The following is a 19462-nucleotide window of genomic DNA, read 5'->3' as shown; positions in this document are numbered from 1 at the left end:
ACCATGCGGATAAACCACACCTGTAACACAAAGTCCTAGTTAGAGGTACGGCCCTGCAAAATCACAGAGATGCTGAGATTTCTATACGTACCAAGCTCTGGATTGACGATCAGGCCGGGCTCGTAGATGTCAATGGCCCTCTCACTGGCCCATTGCGAGAGCCGCGGCCAGTCGACGCACTGGTGCGCCGTCCCGTTGGCGCCGGGCTTGAGAATCCCCGGCTGCCAGCTGTAAATGACGGGCCCCACGTCGCCGTGGCACATGGCGAACATGCGCAGCGTATTGAGGCAATGATCTATATCCCCCAAGCAGGTTTGTGTGATCAGAATCCGTGCCATCGCGGGCTCTGGAGGACAGTGGGCCAACGTACCGCTGTGCGACCTGTTCTTTCTCTTTGTCTCCGCGTCGGCGTCGGGCCAGTACATGTCGTTCCAGACATATTTGTGTAGCCATCTCTGACAGACAGCGAGATAGGGCCATCGTTAGATACAACGTGCACTGGCTGCAGGATCTACTTACCACGCAGTGCAACTCATGGTAGACGTTCAAGCTCCCCGCGTAGCCGGTACCATCACTCAGGGCCACCGCCTCGCCCTCGCGATGATACTCGACTATGGTTTCCCGGCTCAATCTGAGGTTCATTGCTGGGCATTCGCAAGAATTAGCGGATACAATTCGTCGACCTGCAGTGGTGACATTTGCGGATCTAAGAGGTTACTTACGCCCCAGGAGCTCCGCCCACGCCTTCTCCAGCGCCGGCCGCGGCGGGCCAATATAGTTGCCGTGCAAGCCGTCGCCCGAGTTGAACTCCTGCACGCTCCAGTCTATAGCCTCATTTGCAGGCGCTTGTCACAGCAGGGACAGGTCAGACAGATACCCGGCAACAGAGGGAGGCGGCGAGATGAAAACTCACAATACAGGATCTGATCGCGCAGCTCGGCTCGGGTCCGGCCAAGCAGCACAGCCAAGCCGACGGCGACGACCAGCTGAACGATCAAGACGGCGGCGTAGCCCGCCACGGCCCGCTTGCGCTGGTACCACGGAATCGGGCGCTCCCAGCGTGAGTTCTTCTCGCGCGCATTCAGGAGCCGGTCCGTCGCGTCATCGCTGTCGTCGCCCCCGCTGTGCTTTGGACCGCCCATTTGGGCGTAATCTTGTTCCGATTCCATCACCGGATTCTGGTCGAAAATTTGCAGGAGGTACGAGAGACGAAGATAGGACTTGTTTGGTAGTAGGAAACTGTATAAGTTTAGAGCCGCCGGCTTACACATGGGTGCGAGTATGGAATTACGGATGTTGCCGAACTTCCGGGACGCGGGGAGCCGCATGGTATGACTAGCCGCTTACTCCGGAAACCACTCTGACAAAAAACAGGTTAATAGTGTCGCTAGAGACCAATTGCCGTTTTCCTGCATTGTCACTGTCCTCATATCTGAGTTGGGCGAGGCGCTTACTCGCTGACCTTGCTCGCTGACCTTGCAGAAATCCATCGGTGGGTCGGACACGCCGGTTACGATCACCCAACCAATTATGATGCTGCATTTCATCGACTATCATGCCTGTCATTGGCACTAAAGGTTGATACAATGATACAGCCAGCGGCAGAATTAGGCTATACGATATTGGTTTACTGTCAGACTTGGTCATCAAGCGGTGACACGACAGACCACCTGGTGACAGGGCGAATGGGGAATATGCAAATATCCTCGGAAACGACTAGGTAACCGCGAGTGTAGTTATCTGTGCATTGGTTTACTGAGGCTTCATCGTGATACCTTGGTCATTAGGCTACTGTTGATAGAGTAGACTATTCGCCGCTGTGTAGTCGGTAACGATCTTCGCCCTGGGGCATGAGAACACGCGTTTTTGCGGCCCCACCAGTCGTATACTAGTGGTTTCTATGAACTGGATGTACGCAAAGTTTCTACTTGCTTAGGTACCATTGCTGCAACTAGGCGTTCCACAAAGTCAAGGAGAGGGTAATTCCCGAGGACGATTCTGCAGTGACAGCATTACCATCACCGTCTTTGAACGTGGCTTCCCACAAATCAGGTCTCTGGAGGGCTTACACATGTGCCGTGACGACACTTTCAGTTCTGATTTCTCTTACAGAAAACACCAATGCATTGCACTCACTCTACAAGCCAATATGCTCCGTTGACTGCTGGTGGTCGTGAGCGCGCGAGCCGGGAATGTATTGTCATTGTCACCTTTCGAATGACCCTGCGTCGTGGTAAAAGGATTCGAGATGTCAATGTGCTCTGAGAGCGAGCATCTCATTCTGTTCTCAGGAGAAGAGAGGTAACGTAGCAAGAGTGACAGGGAGTCGGCCAGTCCAGCCGGTTAGTCTCTCCGCGGAATAGGCCCTAGTGGTATACTGAACCGCGATTGGAGATAGTGAGCTCAAGTACAGCGGACTCTGTTCATCGCATGAAAATACATAAATGAATCGTTTCACGAAGGGTCATGTTGTCTAGAGTTCCAACAGCAAGCATCAATCACTCAGCCCAGAGCAAGCCCAGTCACAATAACACCAGACCCTAGACGAGAAGTCGAAGTACCAATACGGCCCCTTTGTATCTTCTAGCCTTTCCAACCTCTCAAAAGCCAAAATGCAGAAGGTCGCTCTTCTTACCCTGATCCTCGCGGGCACTTCGATCGCCGCGCCTACTGGTGGTAAGATATATTTCTAGTTCCCGAATCTCGTTGGGTACTACGAGGGCATGGTTTACGTATCAAGGCTTAACGAATCCTTCATCTTATAGCCGACAAACGCTCTGATGCCGATGCCGCTACTCTTTATGTTGCCGATAAGCGCTCCGATGCCGACGCCGCTACTCTCTACGTAGCTGACAAGCGCTCCGATGCCGACGCCGCAACCCTCTACGTCGCTGACAAGCGGTCTGATGCCGACGCCGCTACTCTCTACGTAGCTGACAAGCGCTCCGATGCCGACGCCGCAACCCTCTACGTCGCTGACAAGCGCTCTGATGCCGACGCCGCAACCCTCTACGTCGCTGACAAGCGGTCTGATGCCGACGCCGCAACCCTCTACGTTGCTGACAAGCGCTCTGACGCCGATGCTGCTACTCTTTATGTTACCGACAAGCGCTCTGATGCTGATGCCGCAACCCTCTACGTTGCTGACAAGCGCTCTGACGCCGATGCTGCTACTCTTTATGTTGCCGACAAGCGCTCCGATGCTGACGCCGCAACTCTCTATGTTGCTGACAAGCGCTCTGACGCCGACGCTGCTACTCTTTATGTTGCCGACAAGCGCTCTGACGCTGACGCTGCTACTCTTTATGTGGCTGACAAGAAGAAGCGTTCTGACGCCGATGCCGCCACCCTCTACGTAGCTGACAAGAAGAAGCGCTCTGACGCCGATGCTGCCACCCTCTACGTTGCCGACAAGAAGAAGCGCTCCGATGCTGATGCCGCTACCCTCTATGTTGCCGACAAGAAGAAGCGCTCTGACGCCGATGCTGCCACCCTCTATGTTGCCGACAAGAAGAAGCGCTCCGATGCTGATGCCGCTACCCTCTATGTTGCCGACAAGAAGAAGCGTTCGGACGCCGACGCTGCCACCCTCTACGTCACCGACTAAATGTACCAAATGAGTACTGGCCGCCGCACGGATGCCATTAGGCGATCCCTTATACGAGGCAGTTCATTGTTGCCTGTGGTGTTTCCTGCCAAGAGGCCAACATGAACTTCCATCGGCGGTTGAGGAGTGCACAACTGTGACTAACCTGGCCAACTTGGCAAAGTCACCAGTAACTCTTGTGGACGCACGAATTTGGCGTTCTTAAGATGAGAGCAAATGATACGATGGGTGAGACGCATGGGAGGGCGGGCTATTTCGTACCTGGTTCACACCCGCTAGGAGAGGGGAGGGGAGGCCTGGTGACCAGACTGACTGTATTTCATCTTTGCAACACTCATTTGGATAGGCAGTGCGAGAATCTCTCACTCATTTAACATATTATGAAATAAATCAGGTTTCGGGGATGTACATCATGTTTCAGACCACTGCGCTCCTAGTGGACGGCATCCCGTAGGATAGCAACTAACAAGTGATAGTAGATGGAGTATGTCACGAGTTAGAGCACACAGCAGGGCATATGGGAATTGAGGTCTAAAAGGCTTAGATTCTAAGTGAGTAGAAGTAACGAAAGTAGGTCCCTATATATAGGCAAGTGATTGTGAAACGTCACGTGCAACAGCACCTGACAGAGCTGTTACAGACGGTGGAAATACACGAGGTTATCGTGACAGAGTATATCTACAATTGCGGCGTCCGTGGTGGAGGCGATGCTAATTATTCAGAGCTTTGAAAAGCCACCTCTCCGACTAATTACCGTCGAGCAAACCGCCTTGCCGGGTGGGTCTGGGGGCCTTTTCCAGAGTTCCCAACCCCACGTTGCCTGCTAATCCTGGTGTGTGTCACTAACGATGATTCGCAGTATTCTCTGTATACGGCGTCCTTCTCCTCATCGGATGCCGCCGAGTGTATGGGACAGAAAGACCTCGACATTTTGGGTACTGATCCGCCTTCAGTTGTAAGATTCCGGAGCGGACGAACGTCACATCAACCCTGAACCCGGGCGATGGGTCGCCGATCCTTCAGCTCATCCAAAACAGGAAAAAAAAGGTCAAAGCCTTTGAGCCCTGGGTGTGCAAACCGGCCCTGAGAATAGGATTCACAGTCAGTCCGAAGATTTACCCGCGCGGCGGTGCCCATAAAGACTCCAATAGCCGTTCGGCCATCGCCTACCCTCCACTCCTCTGCTCCCCCACCATCGTCGCACAGTCCTATAGGCGCACCAGTACCAAGGTTCATGTCAAGGAACGCCGTCTCACATCATCAGAGTGGGCTCTGTATGCGCCATGAAAGTCCGTGCGGCCGTCGGTGGAGCATCGATATCTTGTTCTGAAGACTATATCTAGTTAGATCTAGAACCCACTGAGAGCAGAAGATAACAGTTAGGGGGTATAGTGACTGCTAAAAGGGTCTAGCGTGCTAGCAGAGACAGTGGTTAGATATAGTAGAAGAGGTGGTTGTGGTATAGATCGACAATGCTGGCGGGTCTGGCCGATAGGTCTTGTTGCCTTCTCCGGTAAACCTAATGACTATAGGAAATTCGAATTGCTTTACGATGTAGGCCATCTTTGACCTTAGTAGTTGCCAAATCTCTCAAGCCCTACATACTGCTGCTTAGTATGCCCCTCCTCCTGTCGGAGATCGGAGTCCGAGTCCGATGAAGAAGATTGGCCCCCGGCAGAACGCATGCCGCATAGCCCGATGGTCCGTCTCCTCCCCGGCCCTCAACCCCTTCCCCACCGCCGCGTTCTGCTGTGGTCCCTGAGAAGTCCGATGTTGAAGAAGTCCGATGCTGAAGAATTCCAGGATGAACATGCATTGCAGCGGAGAAATCGCCCGTGCGCGGGGTCTGTGAGTCAGATTGCCCGGTTCGTTGGGCCCGTTTTCTGTGTCGGATCTGGGCAATGATAGGCGTGTGTGGTGGTGTTGATTCTTAAGACTCTTCGACTTATGGACCAGGCCTTGATTTCATATAAGTCTTGCTTCGTCCGTTAGCTCCCCCCCCCCCCCCCCCCCCCTTCCCCCCTCCGCCTAAGCCCTTACAACATGAGAATGTCGAGAGAAAAAACCCCGCAGAAGACTTTGGTGATACCGCGCCCTTTTTGTTATCGGACATGGCTGCACCAACTCGGTTCCTCGCCCTGTTCGCCTGTCTCCTTGGGCTGGCGAACTCGGTCTGCGCGTCGGCGGTGACGCCGTTGGACCTCACAGCCCTGCCGGGCTGCGCCGTAAGTGAAGAAGAAACTCCGAGGGGCCTGCTTCCGGGACACACACGGAGGAGCGGCACCCCGCTTACACCGCACGCGTAGGCCACGTGCATCTTGCAAGAGATGGGACGATCCGACTGCGGCTTCGCCAACCAGACGTGCCTCTGCGCCGACACGGCCTACAACGCCTTGGTTGAGAAATGCGTCATTGCAAACTGCACAGTCAAGCAAGGGCTCGGTGAGTAGTGCCCGAAAGGTCCAAAAGGGAAAAACGTCTCGCGACCGAGGGAGAGAGAGGGGGTGATGTGTGTGTGTGTCGGAAGTTTTGCTAACCGCTGGTTGTGTGTGTCTCTTTGCAGCGACGAAGAACCAGACCCTGACGGCCTGCGGAAAGCCGTCGTCGACCAAGACAGACGGCACCCTCGAGTGGCTGCGCGTGGTCCTGTTCATCATTCCGACCTTTTTCTTTACCGTGCGCATGGCCAGCAAATTCCTGAAGCTCTCGGCCTGGGGCTGGGACGACACGACCTTCGTGTTTGCCTTTGTATGGCCTGGCCCCCCTCCCCCTTCTCCCTCCCGGTGGCAGAAAGCCCGCCTAATGCTGCTCAAAAACGGCTAACTGTCTCCTCACAGATTGTCCTCGCGTCGTTTCTGCCAGGAAACTACTTCAGTAAGTTCCAAGTCGGCTGTGTTCCACCCTATGCACCAGAAGACTAACATGCGCGCGTGGGTAGTTACGGAAGCCGGCTCAGGGAGAGACGTGTGGACGCTTACTCCCGACCAGATTACCGAGGTTCTTCTAGTAAGATCCTCCTCCTCCGTCCGGTGTTTCGATATCTTACCTTGGCCCGTTGTATATCAGACAGAGGCTGACAACACAGATTGTATACATATTCAACCTGCTCTATGCGACCTGCCTGTCGCTCATCAAGGGCTCCATTATCCTGCTGTACCTACGCATCTTCCCCGACACAAAGATCAGGAAGGTCCTTTGGGGCACGCTGGCGTTTAACGGCGCGCTCTGGATTGTCTACGTGGTTCCGGCCATCTTCATTTGCAAGCCCATCAGCTTCTTCTGGAACGGCTGGTCGGGGGAGATGGAAGGCCAATGCATCCGGATGCACGCCGCGTCCGTCTCCCACAGCGCCCTCCAGCTCACCTTTGATGTCGTCTTGCTTGTTATCCTAGCGACACAGATCTGGGGCTTGAACATGAGCCCCAAGAAGAAGATTGCCGTGTTGCTCGTCTTCAGCACCGGTATCTTGTAAGTACGAACGGCCACGACAAACCATACGGCCCCCTCCTCCCCCCTCTGTTGCTAACCAACGACAATAGCTTCACAGCCGTCGGCGCTTACCGTGTCAAATCGCTCACCGTCTTCGCTGCATCTGACAACCCCACTAGTATGTTTGACTCCTTCTCTTGCAACAGATCACGCTCCTGTCCCGCCGGGAGATCCTGACCAAACCGCCGTCTTCCAGTCAACACATACGAAGCCGCCATCTGGTCCCACATCGAGCTCGCCACGGGCGCCTGCGTGGCCTGCTTCCCTTCCACGCGCCAGGTCTGGAACTGGATGGTCCCGACCATGGCCGAAATCATGGGTGTCAAGTCCAACCACGGCTCATCAAAGACATGTTCCTCCGGGAGTACATCCCTGCCGCCGCCTTCAGACTACGACGGGAAGCCCTTCGGGAAGCAATCCTGGCTATCGCGCATAGTGGACGACCTCAACACCAACATCTCCCTTCGCGACATGCGGAGCGTCAGCGCCACGAGCCTGGTAGGATCCAGAGACCCCCCAGCTACGCCAGTGCGCGACGGCGAGGTGTAGGCTGCAAATAGAAAAGAAATAAGCGGTGGAGGATGGCAGGGGCAATTGGTACGGCGCTCGGACAAGGGATGCACATACATGACTCGATGAACACAATTAAAACGACAGTGGCGTGGCCAGGGGGGAAGGCAGCACAAACGTGCCAACCCCCGTGTCGGGACTGCTGTTTCCTGAATGAAATGAATTGGTTAAATTCTCTCGTCTTCTTGTTCTCGGTGAAATCCCACAATGTTGTTCAACTTGGGAGGTGACTTGCTGCTGTCTTTAGGACATGTCGAGAAAGTGTGGGATCGCGAGATTCAGATGGCTAATGCAGTCAAGCATGGCGTGATTAGACCTTCTGAGCATATATTGTCAATGCTAGTCACTCAAACCAAATTGGGCTATGGATGGCTTCTATATGATGGGACTGACGATACCATGTAATTGGTCGGTCGTGTTAGTATCTCTTTGGCACCTACAGTGACTACTCAAGCACGCTCTCTCGACTCCAGGTCCCCACTGAGACACCAAGGATTCCCATCACTGGCAGGGGAGGGATGATCGTTGCTCTCTGTATGGAACCGCCGATATCCACTCGTCTAATCAGGTATGAATGCTGCGAGATGGAACGAGGAAGCTCGATCTGAGCGCACATCCTCTTCACTCTCCCGTGGCGACGGCAACGGGGCTTTCCGAGGCTTCCGTATACCGGTGGAAAATCAGCGACGGAGACCCAAAGAGGGCTTGATCACTGGAAGGGCTATAGTCTTGCGGAGACTCCAGAGTGAAATGAATGGGCAGTAGAAAGCAGCCGCGTTCCTTCCAGGTAGGTTCATGTCTATTGAGGGATCAAAAATCAAGTAAAACACTCAACGCCTTTATACTTGAATGAATCGACAATCACCACTCGTCACAGCCTTGCACCATCTATGTGATATCCTACTGAGTTTTATAGCAGGCCGAAGAATAGCCCCAAACATCTGAAGAATATACAAAGAAAAAAACGAAAGAAAGAAAACGAGGGAGTAGCCCATTTGTCTTGTTCAACATGAACTTTCAAGACTCGGGCGCGTGCTGAGGTGTCCTATCACATGAAAGCCATGCCAGCGGCAATCGCCCCGAGGAGGCCCATCAGCGGTATCGTGTTAAACGGTTTTAGAACGGGCTCGCCAGCAACCACCACGGCAATCGGGGACGTGAATACGGGACGAGTGGTGGCAGAGAGAGGGCCAGTAGTGTTCGAGGGAGGCCTGGAGGGGGTCTGCTGAGAGACGCTCAGGGGACGGCTTGAGGAAGAGGTGGGACGGCTGCTGGCGCGACTCGTTGTGTTTACGGACGACCTTGTGACCAGCGTGGGACCACCAGTGACCGAGAACGTCGGCGTGCTGGCGCGGATAGAGATTGAGACGCCCATCGTGGTGTTGGTTCGCGAGCGGCTGGAAGAGGCGGACGACAAGCGTATGCTGGTTTCAACGGGGGCGTTGTTGCGGGTAACGATCGAGCAGGTGCCGTTAAAGTCGCAGCGCGTGAGGATAAACTCGTCCCGGGGCACGGGATAGGTAAGTGTGGTGACAGGGCGGCAGACGCTGTTGTAGCAGCCCGTCAGAGTCGTTACCCTACTGGACAACGGTATGACGGCGGGTATGGTAATGAGCCTGCAGGCCCCGTTCAAGTTACAGGTGGTGGTGGTTATCAATGACGGAGGGTTGACGGTGGGAACCGTGGAGACGGAAGTGACGATAACGTTGTTGTTGGGGCTGATGAAGGCGGGCTGGACGGCGGCACTGGATGAGGTTGTGTTCAGGCTGGGGAGTAAGATGGTTGTTGTAGTGCTAGCGGTGATGGGAATGACCCCCAGTGGTGTCGTGCTCGGGATCGTGGTGGTATATGAATCCGCAGTTGAAGAGAAGGAGTCGGAGAAGCCCACGGTGGTGAAGGCAGTAACGGTGATTGTGGTGAGAGCGATGGTAGTGGTGACCACCTGGCCATTGATACCGGCCAGAACCGCGGCACCCGCAACGAGGCAGATGAGCTTAGTCGAAACCATCCCAACGGTAGACGACACGAGACTATGTCGTCAGCTGGGGAGCGACTCGCGAGCTGTTGAAAGCCCTGAAGACGTTCAAGAAAGAAGGACAAAAGCAAATCCAAAATGCAAGAGCTGAGAGACTGGAAGAAAAGTCCGTAGCTGCTGGGCAGTGGCTTATGCTGCTGTTGGTGCAACAGGGTGAAAGAAGTGAGGCTCAAGCGGGCTTGCTGACTTGATATATGTAGCTGTTGTCCAGGCGGTCATGTCTTCTTGTCTTCGTAGACCAACTACCGCGAACGGCTATGACCAACAGGTGAGAATCAGGACGAAAAGACCTCCGCCGTGAGGTCATAAATGACCAACGGCTCTATCGAGGCTCAGGTGCTGCTGATAGCTGGAAAGGTAGGTAGCCAGGCAGTGTGCGCTCCGCGTGCGCTCTCTCTGTTTAAACCGTTTTGGTGGCACCATGATGGACAGTTGAAAGCAAAATACGATGCGACGGATATGGTTACGGTAACATATAAAGGCATCGTACCTGATAAAAGGTAAAAGGGCCCCAGTCCCGGTTGGATTGGCGTAAGCTGCGTTTGGATGCGCCAAGGAAATTGGCCAACCCATTTGGATCCGGATAAGTCAAGGGCCGTTCAGGAGTAAGACACCGCACGAGAAGGCTTGCGAGAGGGAAAGGAATGTTGGTAATCACGGAACCTTGCCCTCAGACACTGTTCACAACGAACCGGACCGAGGATAGAGGACAGTTGCATTCCTGGAGGTTCGATATGGCAGCCCGATTGCAGAGTGTTTCCCAGGTCTCCTAGTAGGGGCATCACTGTGTGTGCGAGATGGAACATCTCTTGCCCCTCGGATCAGGGTGGTTCTCGCCTGGCCAAGCAAAGAAAAATATGTAACGCTTTTAGCATGTTCCTCTCGATAGTCAAGCGGAGTCGCCACTTATCAACGAGCTTCGCACAGGAGTGTCGTGTGTTCGACCTGCGCGCATCAGCAGACGAGCGCGGAGTTATAAACCTGGGAAGAGAAGGGAGGGGGGGGGGGGTAGAGGTATCAGCCAATAAAAGACATTCGGCGTTGAAAGGAGCAGGCAGTAGAGTAAATGCGACGAGATGTTTTATACGATGATGAGTCTGTGTTGCCCAGGACTCTAATCCTAGTTTTGCCACTATGCAAAACGCCCCGAAAAATGAAACATATCCAAGATGGGTTATTCATACATGACATGATAGCCTTTGGCCCTCCGGCTCTCCCTTTCCTCTCGCCATTGAGTTCCACCTTACACCTTACAGCTTCATGCCGAGAGCCTTGTGCACACGCATGCTCTGCCTAATGCTCAGGTCAAGCATAATCTCCTCACTGCCACCAGGGATGGCGTACGCGCGCACATCGCGGTACAGTCTCTCGACCTTGCCGCCCTGGCCGCCGCGCGAGTATGACAGACCACCGAAAATCTGGGAGGCTTCGCGAGCGCAGAATTCAAAGGTGACGGTGGCTTGGGCCTTGAGACTGGCAATAGCACCGCCAAGCTTGAGCATGGCCTCGGTCTCTCCCATCTTCTCGCACTGATAAATGAGATTCTCGAGCCACGCGTACGAGGCCTCGATCTGGCGCGCCATGTGGGCGAGCTTGAGACGAATGACGGGATGCTCGATGAGCTTCTTGCCGAAAGTACGACGCTTGTTGGCGTACTTGACGGACTCCTCGTAACAGACACGGGAGAAGCGGATGCACTGGATGATGATGCCAATGCGCTCGTGGTTGAAGTTGGTCATGATGACTGGAGGAAGTTAGCAGCTGTGCATAGTTACACGTGAAGTGGGCTGGGGGAAAAAAGGCATACCTCGGAAACCCTGGTTCTTCTTGCCGAGCAGGTTCTCGACAGGCACCTTGACATCCTCAAAGGTGATGTAGGTGGTGCCGCTGGACCAGACACCCTGGCAGTCCATGCGCCTAGTCGTGACACCGGGGCCTCTCTCGATAAGCAGCAAGCTGACACCGTTCATGCCCTCGCCGCCTGTCCGGACGGCGGTGGTGAAGTAGTCGCACCAGATGCCGTTGGTGATCCACTTCTTCTCGCCGTTGACAATGAAATGCTTGCCATCCTCGCTGAGCTTGGCCTCGCACGTCAGGTTAGCGACGTCAGAGCCGGCATCGGGCTCGGTAATGGCCAAGCAGATGCGCTTGTCGCCGTTGAGAATGCCGGGCAAGATACGGTCGACGAGGGCCTTTTGGCCGAACTTGACCAGAGGCGGGCAGCCGATGCCGAAACCGCCAATGACGTTCCAGACAAAACCACCGGATGCGGCGCGGGACAGCTCGTCGGTCAGCAGCATCTCGTGGAAGAGATCCCAGTCCTTGGGGTCGACAGAGGCGACAGTGTTCTTGGTGTACTGGGTCGGGTAGTGGACACCGAGCAGACCGGCCAGATAGCCGCGCTCACCCATCTGCTTGTAGATGGAGGGGTCAACCTCCTTCTTCTCGTCCCACTCGGCGACATAGGGCTCGACATTGTTCTCGACCCACTCGCGGATCTCGGCGCGCAGGGCTGCGTGAGTCTCGTTGTAGTAGGGAGTGTGGTACTGGAGAATGAGTTAGAGAGGCTCCAGACTCCCTGGAAAGAAAAGGAGCCGGGATTCAAACTTACGGCTTGGTACCAATTGGGGTCGGCGTAGGGAACCAGATCGCCAAAGGGGTCCATGGGCTCGGATTCCTCAGTACTGCTGGCGACGGCCTTCTTGGAGGCAGCTTTCTTGGGAACGGGAGCGGAGGCGGCGGGGGCGGCCTCGACGGGCTGGGCCTTGCTGTCGAGGGAACCGACCAGGAGCTTGGCCTTGTACTTCTTCAAGATGCCCTCATTGTGGTACTTCCAGAACTGCTTGGAGGCGTCCTTGCCGGCAACGCGCTGGAGAATCTTCTTGCCGCCTGGAATGGATTAGAAACGGGATAGGAAGGGGAAGACGTAAGGATGCGCACGCACCAGGGTGGTCATCCTGGAACTTTGTGAGGTCGTAGACGTCCTCGTCGACGATGATGTACAAATCCTCGGGCTTGTTATGCGCCGCGACGTCGCTGGTCGAGAAGGTCTTGGACATTATGACTACGGGGTGTGTGGTGGTGAGGTTGAGTAGGATTCAATGCGGTGTGCTGGGAGGGGCGGGCACTGTCCGAGGTGGGAGGATAGAAAAGGAGCAAGGAATAGACTGTTCACTGAAAAGAAGACGATGGGGGATAGGAATGTTTAAAAGATGTCGAGGCCGGAAGAGGTGTACGCGAGTGGTGGCTTGTCTGGGGAAGCGTGGTGGAGGAACGAGTCGCGACGGCCATGGTCGGCAAAGGAACGGGGGCAACATGCCAGACAATCACATGCTTGCGACGAAAGTAAAAGGTACCTTTCCTTGTCTGGGGGTGAAGCTCAGGTGCAGGTGACCAGGAGAGTTACCTCCCTCCCAGCCAGGGTTGTAAATTAGTATACTTAAGTCTAGTATTAGCCTATACTAATACTAATAGTATTTTTAAGCCTATACTAATACTAGGCTAGTCTAGTATAAGGGTATACTAATACTAGGCTAGTTTAGTATTAGTATACTTAAGTATACTAATTAGTAAATAAAAATAAGTAAAAATAAGTAAAAATAAATAAAAATAAATAAAAATAATAAGTTAATATTTTAAATAAATAATTACTATTTTTAGCTACTTTAGTAAGTAAAACTTCTTATTTACTAATCTAGTGACTAAGTAATAACTAACTTATTATCTAAAAACTAGTATAAATAATAAGTTAATTATAATTATTAAATAAAAAAAGTTAAAAAAATACTATAAAAAGTATTTATAGTATATATATACTTATACTAGTTTATATATACTTTTATATATAGTATATATATATTTTAAAATATTATATCTTTATTTTTATTTATTTTTACTTATTTTTATATACTAATTAGTATACTTAAGTATACCTAAGTAATACTAATACTAATAGAGGCTATACTAATACTTACTAATACTAAGGTTAGTATAGTTTTCTTATACTAATACTAAGTATACTTAAGTCTAGTATTTAACATAGTTAAATAGGTAATAGATTTAATGACTAACTAAGAGCTAGAGCTACGGCTGGCAACGGCTGGTCTTATAGACTGGCGACAGGTGGGGCCCAGTGGGGCACCAGCTGTCGGCAGGATATCGGCCCAACCAATGGATCCACTAGCAAGGCCAAGAAGTAGATCTAAAGGTTAGCTATATTGTCCTGTGACAAGTGCCCTCCTAATAATAGAAATAATTATTGTATAGTAATTATTTAATTACTAGTTAATAGGGTTATTAACTATATGCCTTAGGCTTCTATAAGGCTATTATAGCTATTATAGAAAAGGTATACCTAAGGGTTAATAGTCCTTATTATAGTTATTATTATTACTACTATAAGTGTTACTATATTTATTATTACTATATTTATCCTTATAGTTATTAAAGTCCCTATATCTATTAGTGTTATCTTTAATAGTATTACTATTATTATTACTACTATAATCTTAGTTATTATTACTAGCTAGGTAGTTAGGTTAATAGTAGTTAGGTTAGTACACTAGTTAGTTAAGTATATACATAGGCTAACTATAAGTTAGCTAGTAAGGTATATATAGGTATAGGTATAGACTTTAGGCTAGTTAACTATAAGCTAGCTAGCTAGGTATATATATAAGTTATTAATATATAGGCTAGTTAGTTATATATATAGGCTAGTAGTATTAATAGTTATATACTAGTTAACTATAGGATAATTAGCTAAATACTAGCTAACTATAAGTAAGTTAGCTAAATACTAGTTAACTATAGGCAAGTTAGCTAAAAGTAGGCTAGCTATTAGCTACTAGCTAGTAGTTAGATTTATTAAAGTTATAGTAATAATCCTTTGTGTAAATAGATCTATTATTATTATCCTAAGGACCTATTTCTATAGTATAACTAGTAGTATTATCTTTTTCCTTATTATCTTTATCTAGGGTATCTTAACTATAGTACTAGGTAGCTTTATAAAGTAGCAGTAGTAGTAGTAGCTAGTAAACTTAGCGTTAAAGGGACTAGATTTCTTTCTCTTATTCTTAAAGGCGCTAATAGATAGGTTTACCTCTAGGTAGGTAACCTCCTCTAAATCTAAGGTATATTTAATATAGCTTCTAAAGGCGTAGCTAGCGTAGTTAGGTATACGTTAGCAATAGTGTTAGCAGTAGTAGCTTTAAGTATTTTGCCGCTAGCTAGGGGTTTTATATATCCTTTGCTTATTTACCCTCCTATTAGACTATATCCTCCTAGTTCTAGATTAGTATTATCCTCTAGTAAAAGGTAGTAATAATAGTATAAAACTTTATAGCTAAGAGGAGAGTTAGTACTACTAGTAATATAGACTATTTACTTATAAGTAAAAAGGGTAATAATAAGACTATTATTATTAATAGTAAAGATAATAAAGTTAATAAAGGCAACAAGTATAATAAAGAGGGTAATAAAGGCTAATAGTCTAGTAAGTAATAAAAAAAAGTATTTTATAATATAAAGTCTTAATAGTAAAGTTAGTAGTAATATTATTAGCTATAGTTATTAGTGTATATATAGTAAAAAAGCATAGATCTTAAGGGAAATTTAGCCTTATACTTATAGTAAGGCTTTAGCTAGTAACTTTATTACTATTATTATTAATATTACTATTTAAAGGCTTTAATTAACAGTAGCTTTAGTAGTAGTAGCCTTAACGTCTATAAAGGTAAAATAACTAATATAAAGAAGTATAAAGAAAAGTAAAAAAAGTAAAGTTATTAAATTAAAGGTTAGTAATATTAGTAGTAGCTAGAGGTGTAGTAGATCTAGCTAGATAGGTTAGTCTAGTATAGGCTAATAGCAGTAAAAAAATCTACTAGTAGGTATATATTAGTAGCTAGGCTAGTAAAAGGATACCTTTAATTAGTTGCCTTTAAGATAACTAATTAAATAGCTTTTAATAGTAATTTAGCGTATTTACCTTTTATTATTATTAACAGCAGCAGAGGGTTAATTACCTATAGTATTATAACTAGCAGTTATACTACTACTTAACATAGTTAAATAGGTAATAGATTTAATAACTAACTAAGAGCTAGAGCTATAGCTAGCAACAGCTAGTCTTATAGACTAGCGACAGGTGGGGCCCAGTGGGGCACCAGCTGTCGGCAGGATATTGGCCTGACCGATGGATCCACTGGCAAGGCCGAGAAGTGGATCCGAAGGTCGGCCACATTGTCCTGTGACAGTATTAGTATACTAAATACTAGTAGTATTTTTTACAACCCTGCTCCCAGCTTAGTCCCCAGGATGCGTGGACGGACACAGCCGCAGCCAGCTGGAGTGGAGCCGACACACGGTCCGGGGTACCTTTTGCGCCAAAAACATATGACAGAGTACCTTGGCACGTCTACAACATCCATCCAGACCCCCAGGAGGGACCTTCTTCCTTCACTGGGGATTTCCCCAGAGAGAGAGGCGACTAACTGATCGATCGTGTGTGAGTGTGGGGGTAGAGGGAAACATCTGCAGCGAACTTGCCCACTTTGGCCGTCACCGTCAATTGACACGAAGAACTTTTTTTTTTCTTCTTCTTTTCTCCCTCTCTCTCTCTCTCTCTTCTGGCTCGGGCTCGGAGGTATGGCTGGTTTTGGGACAACAGCCCCGTGAATAGCCGTGGAAGGCAGTAACTAGTCGTTAGACTTTGGGGAAAAGGAGAGGGAAAAAAAACAAAAAAAAACACAAGACGATTGGATTCTGCACACTAATTCGTGTCATGTGCCCCATGTGTCCCATTGTTGTCATCCATGCTCCTGCCGCAGCTGCCAGTCTACCGGTACCTGCCTAGTGTACATACACCATATGTACGGTAGTGCACTGTATATTCGCAAGGTCTGAGAGTGAAGGAAAGAGAGACAGACACTCGGGTGCGACCGTCCACGGCGCATGTGATCGCCCACCTGCTGTTTCGGGCGTCGCATATCACCCCCAATCGGTTGATGTCATCGAAGGGTCTCCTCTCTCTCCTGCCTTGTCCCGCCGCTGCCGTTTCTGATCCGCCAGAGTGGGTCCTTACCTCGGCATCTTTTCACTGGTGCTCGGCCAATGGGAAACACGGGGTTGGTCAGGTGAGGTGGGCCTCTGCTTCGGTGTAGCATCACCAGGTACGATGTACATACATCGTGTTTCTGCCGGTATGCCTGGCCGTGCCACGGACTCGACTCCAAGGCATCACCGCTTCCGAGATTGCTGAGCCAAGCGCCGTTTTACCTACTTACATCGTATGCAGTGGTTTACAAACTGCGTGGCATGCTACTTACTGCCCAGATCTTGCCAGATGAGCACGTGCGTGGCCTCCTCTGCACCAGATAGAGACGCGCCTGGCCAACCTTGCCTGGACCGGGGAGACTGCATCTTGACCCTTCGTCAGAATACCAGCCATCTATCGCCAGTGGGCTGGGAAATGAGGGCGTCTAGGTCGTCGGCTATCGCAGGCTTCATCCAATGCTAGATACTAGGTATCGAGTAGTGGCGTTCGACATCTTAAATCCCCCGAGGCAATCGTCCCCGATTCATTGCAAAGTGGCAACATAGCCAGCCATGGCAAACACTACAGTACACATCTCTCCAATCACAAACGAAAGCAATGGGTCTGTCCGCCTTTTTTTGACCCTCCCAAACGCCGGGTTCCTACGCCAAAACAACCAGCCCACTTCAGGTATCATCCCATCGGCCACAGTTAAACCGCCTGCATAAATTCCCATCTAGCATTCATCGACATCTTCCCAACCCCGCGAGGCCCACCACGCTAGGCCCCGCGAGGCTTAGCCTTGGCCGCCGCCTTCTGCTTCTTCTCAACCTTTAGCTTCTTCTTTTTTTCCTCGTTCTTGGCGTCCAGCTTGCGCTTGGCCACCGCCTTCTCTTCCTCCGTCTTGGGGATCACCTTGAAGAAGCCATCAAGCCGGACCTGCTGGCTGCTCTTGAGGTTTTTCTCCAGTCTAGCAACCGCCGACCGCACGCGGTCCTCGGAGAAGCCCTTCTCCACAACGAGGTATTGCACCAGGCCGTCCATGTCGGGCTTCTCCCACTTGAAATCACACAGCGGGTCGTCCGCCGGCCGTACGTCGGGGTTGAGGAAGAGCTCGCGCGCGTCCTGGTATGGCCAGTCATCGGGTACCACATACTTCTGCTTCGGGTCGTTCTTGAATGCCTCGACGAGCGTCTCCAGGTCGCCATGCTCGCGTATCAGCTTGAGCGCTGTCGAAGGGCCGATCTTGGGGATGGGGTCGAGATAGTCGCAGCCAAGGAGGATGCAAAGGTCAACGAACTGTTGTTGGTAGTCACAAGTTAGACGGTGTACGCCCCATCGGTGACTGGGCCACGACGTAACGTACCTGCTTGCGCTCCATGCCAAGGCCAGCGAGCACCTTGTCAATGTGAACCTCTTGAATGGGCTCCTTGCGCGCCTCACTGAAGGTCAAGTGGCGCAGGAGAATGGGTGTATCAAACGTGAGGGTATCCATGTCCTCGCTGGCTGCAGCGTACACCTTGCCGGCACGTGCCAAGACGGCACACTGGGCCTCAGCTTCGGTGGGAGCAATAATGTAGGGAATGCCCATAAGCTTGAGTAGCTTCTGGCAGTCGGCGTTGTGCTCGCGGGTGACTCGCACCGTCCGGCGGGAGAACTTCTCAACATCTTCGGCGGTGCCTGTCTCTTTTGCCTCCTCGAGCCCCGCGGTAGCTTCTTGCTTTCTCTGGAATCGCTTGGCCAGCTCGCCAGACTTGAGCTTGGGCGGGGCACCGTCGAAGACGTAGAGGGGCTTGATACCGTTGTCGACCATTCGGAGGGTTCGGTAGAAGAGACCCATGAGATGCGACGTCGTCTCTCCGCTCTCGTTCATGAGCTGCTGGCCTTCGGAGCGTACGGCGATGAGGAAAGAGTAGATACTCATGGACCTGGGTGCTCGTTAGCGGGTAGGTAGGTAGGCAGGCAGCGGTGGTATTCGCTGGCATCACTCACGCGTCCTGTTTTTGCGTCAGCACATGCGTCGGCGGGGAGGCAATCCGCCGGGACTTACAATCGCGACCTTGCGGCCAAAGTGCGCCTTGATCTCCCCCTCCTTGATGGCATCAGGAGCCTCCTCCTTGATGATCTGGAAGAGGTGCTTAATACCCATCTTGAGTCGCTACCTACAGGCGATGTGACTGATTCAATGCGGAGTTTTCGTTGGTAATGATGCGCAGCGGCGGGCAACGGAGTCGATTCCAAGTAAAGATTATGAATTGCGGCTCGTAAAAGCGACGAGAGGCAGAAGCTGAGAATTGTTGGGAAGGCTTCTGTCGCGAACAGTGACGACCGGGGAGGGTGGAAGGAAAGAAAAGGGACGAGCACGAGCTCGACGCGCGCCGCACTTCCTTTCGGCGGGTCATGACGCGCCTTCACATTCGAGTTTGCCCCGCCACGCGTTTAATTGGGTGGCACTGCCGCCAGCTGGGAACGAGCGGCTGCCATGCGGCCCTTTGGCAATATCATGACTATTGAGGCCATTGACCCAGCGTATCTATCCTACATTAGTAAGCCCCCCCCCCTGCGAAACAATTAAATCATTCATTCGGCTTAAACTATGAGGCCCATGAGCGCCCAGCTGCTGTAGTCTGCGCGGCGTAGTCATTGTTAAGAATTAGGAGGTAGTTGTGGTTGTTGGAGCACCGAACCGCGATTTTCATATGCACAGGAAACATCCAAAGGA

At 50.9% G+C, this 19462-nt stretch overlaps 6 protein-coding genes across 6 annotated transcripts; 2 read left to right on the top strand and 4 right to left on the bottom strand.

Moving 5' to 3' along the window:
- Positions 1–35: 35 nt before the first annotated feature.
- On the bottom strand, positions 36–1142 carry LY79DRAFT_593474 (uncharacterized protein; the record flags this gene model as incomplete). Its single annotated transcript, XM_060561561.1, has 5 exons — positions 36–295; positions 371–455; positions 520–644; positions 723–845; positions 914–1142. The coding sequence occupies 5 exons, from the start codon at positions 1140–1142 to the stop codon at positions 36–38; spliced, it is 822 nt and encodes a 273-aa protein (XP_060409747.1).
- Positions 1143–2612: 1470 nt separating this feature from the next.
- LY79DRAFT_673124 (glucose-dependent insulinotropic receptor) lies at positions 2613–3607 on the top strand (the record flags this gene model as incomplete). Its single annotated transcript, XM_060564130.1, has 2 exons — positions 2613–2676; positions 2766–3607. 2 exons carry the CDS (start codon positions 2613–2615, stop codon positions 3605–3607), a joined length of 906 nt encoding a protein of 301 aa, XP_060409746.1.
- Positions 3608–5627: 2020 nt separating this feature from the next.
- On the top strand, positions 5628–7845 carry LY79DRAFT_566676 (CFEM domain-containing protein). The gene is made up of 8 exons (XM_060558844.1): positions 5628–5832; positions 5914–6049; positions 6171–6355; positions 6445–6481; positions 6546–6613; positions 6693–7075; positions 7147–7214; positions 7293–7845. The coding sequence occupies exons 1-8, from the start codon at positions 5719–5721 to the stop codon at positions 7643–7645; spliced, it is 1344 nt and encodes a 447-aa protein (XP_060409745.1). The 5' UTR covers positions 5628–5718; the 3' UTR covers positions 7646–7845.
- Positions 7846–8772: 927 nt separating this feature from the next.
- Positions 8773–9674, bottom strand: LY79DRAFT_524300 (uncharacterized protein; the record flags this gene model as incomplete). Its single annotated transcript, XM_060555618.1, has 2 exons — positions 8773–9090; positions 9339–9674. 2 exons carry the CDS (start codon positions 9672–9674, stop codon positions 8773–8775), a joined length of 654 nt encoding a protein of 217 aa, XP_060409744.1.
- A 1090-nt stretch (positions 9675–10764) lies between these two features.
- On the bottom strand, positions 10765–13097 carry LY79DRAFT_566667 (acyl-CoA dehydrogenase domain-containing protein). Its single transcript, XM_060558843.1, has 4 exons — positions 12646–13097; positions 12313–12590; positions 11509–12247; positions 10765–11445 (listed from the first exon to the last, which is right to left on the bottom strand). The coding sequence occupies exons 1-4, from the start codon at positions 12758–12760 to the stop codon at positions 10952–10954; spliced, it is 1626 nt and encodes a 541-aa protein (XP_060409743.1). The 5' UTR covers positions 12761–13097; the 3' UTR covers positions 10765–10951.
- Positions 13098–17520: 4423 nt separating this feature from the next.
- LY79DRAFT_673120 (XPG domain-containing protein) lies at positions 17521–18664 on the bottom strand (the record flags this gene model as incomplete). Its single annotated transcript, XM_060564129.1, has 2 exons — positions 17521–18039; positions 18107–18664. 2 exons carry the CDS (start codon positions 18662–18664, stop codon positions 17521–17523), a joined length of 1077 nt encoding a protein of 358 aa, XP_060409742.1.
- Positions 18665–19462: the final 798 nt, after the last annotated feature.

Source organism: Colletotrichum navitas (assembly GCF_030913465.1).
Source record: "Colletotrichum navitas strain CBS 125086 chromosome Unknown LY79scaffold_79, whole genome shotgun sequence".
Taxonomy (NCBI): domain Eukaryota; kingdom Fungi; phylum Ascomycota; class Sordariomycetes; order Glomerellales; family Glomerellaceae; genus Colletotrichum; species Colletotrichum navitas.
This window is presented reverse-complemented; position numbering and strand designations above follow the sequence as displayed.

Bases quoted from the DNA above. Each gene is read 5' to 3' on its own strand.
- LY79DRAFT_566667 (XM_060558843.1), bottom strand. From the start codon at position 12,760: ATGTCCAAGACCTTCTCGACCAGCGACGTCGCGGCGCATAACAAGCCC. The intron at 12,248-12,312 runs GTAAGTTTGAAT...CTCATTCTCCAG, and splicing joins ACCCCAATTGGTACCAAGCC to TACCACACTCCCTACTACAA. The intron at 11,446-11,508 runs GTATGCCTTTTT...AACTTCCTCCAG, and splicing joins GAAGAACCAGGGTTTCCGAG to TCATCATGACCAACTTCAAC.
- LY79DRAFT_566676 (XM_060558844.1), top strand. From the start codon at position 5,719: ATGGCTGCACCAACTCGGTTCCTCGCCCTGTTCGCCTGTCTCCTTGGG. The intron at 6,356-6,444 runs GTATGGCCTGGC...GTCTCCTCACAG, and splicing joins CGACCTTCGTGTTTGCCTTT to ATTGTCCTCGCGTCGTTTCT. The intron at 7,215-7,292 runs GTATGTTTGACT...GCCGTCTTCCAG, and splicing joins TGCATCTGACAACCCCACTA to TCAACACATACGAAGCCGCC.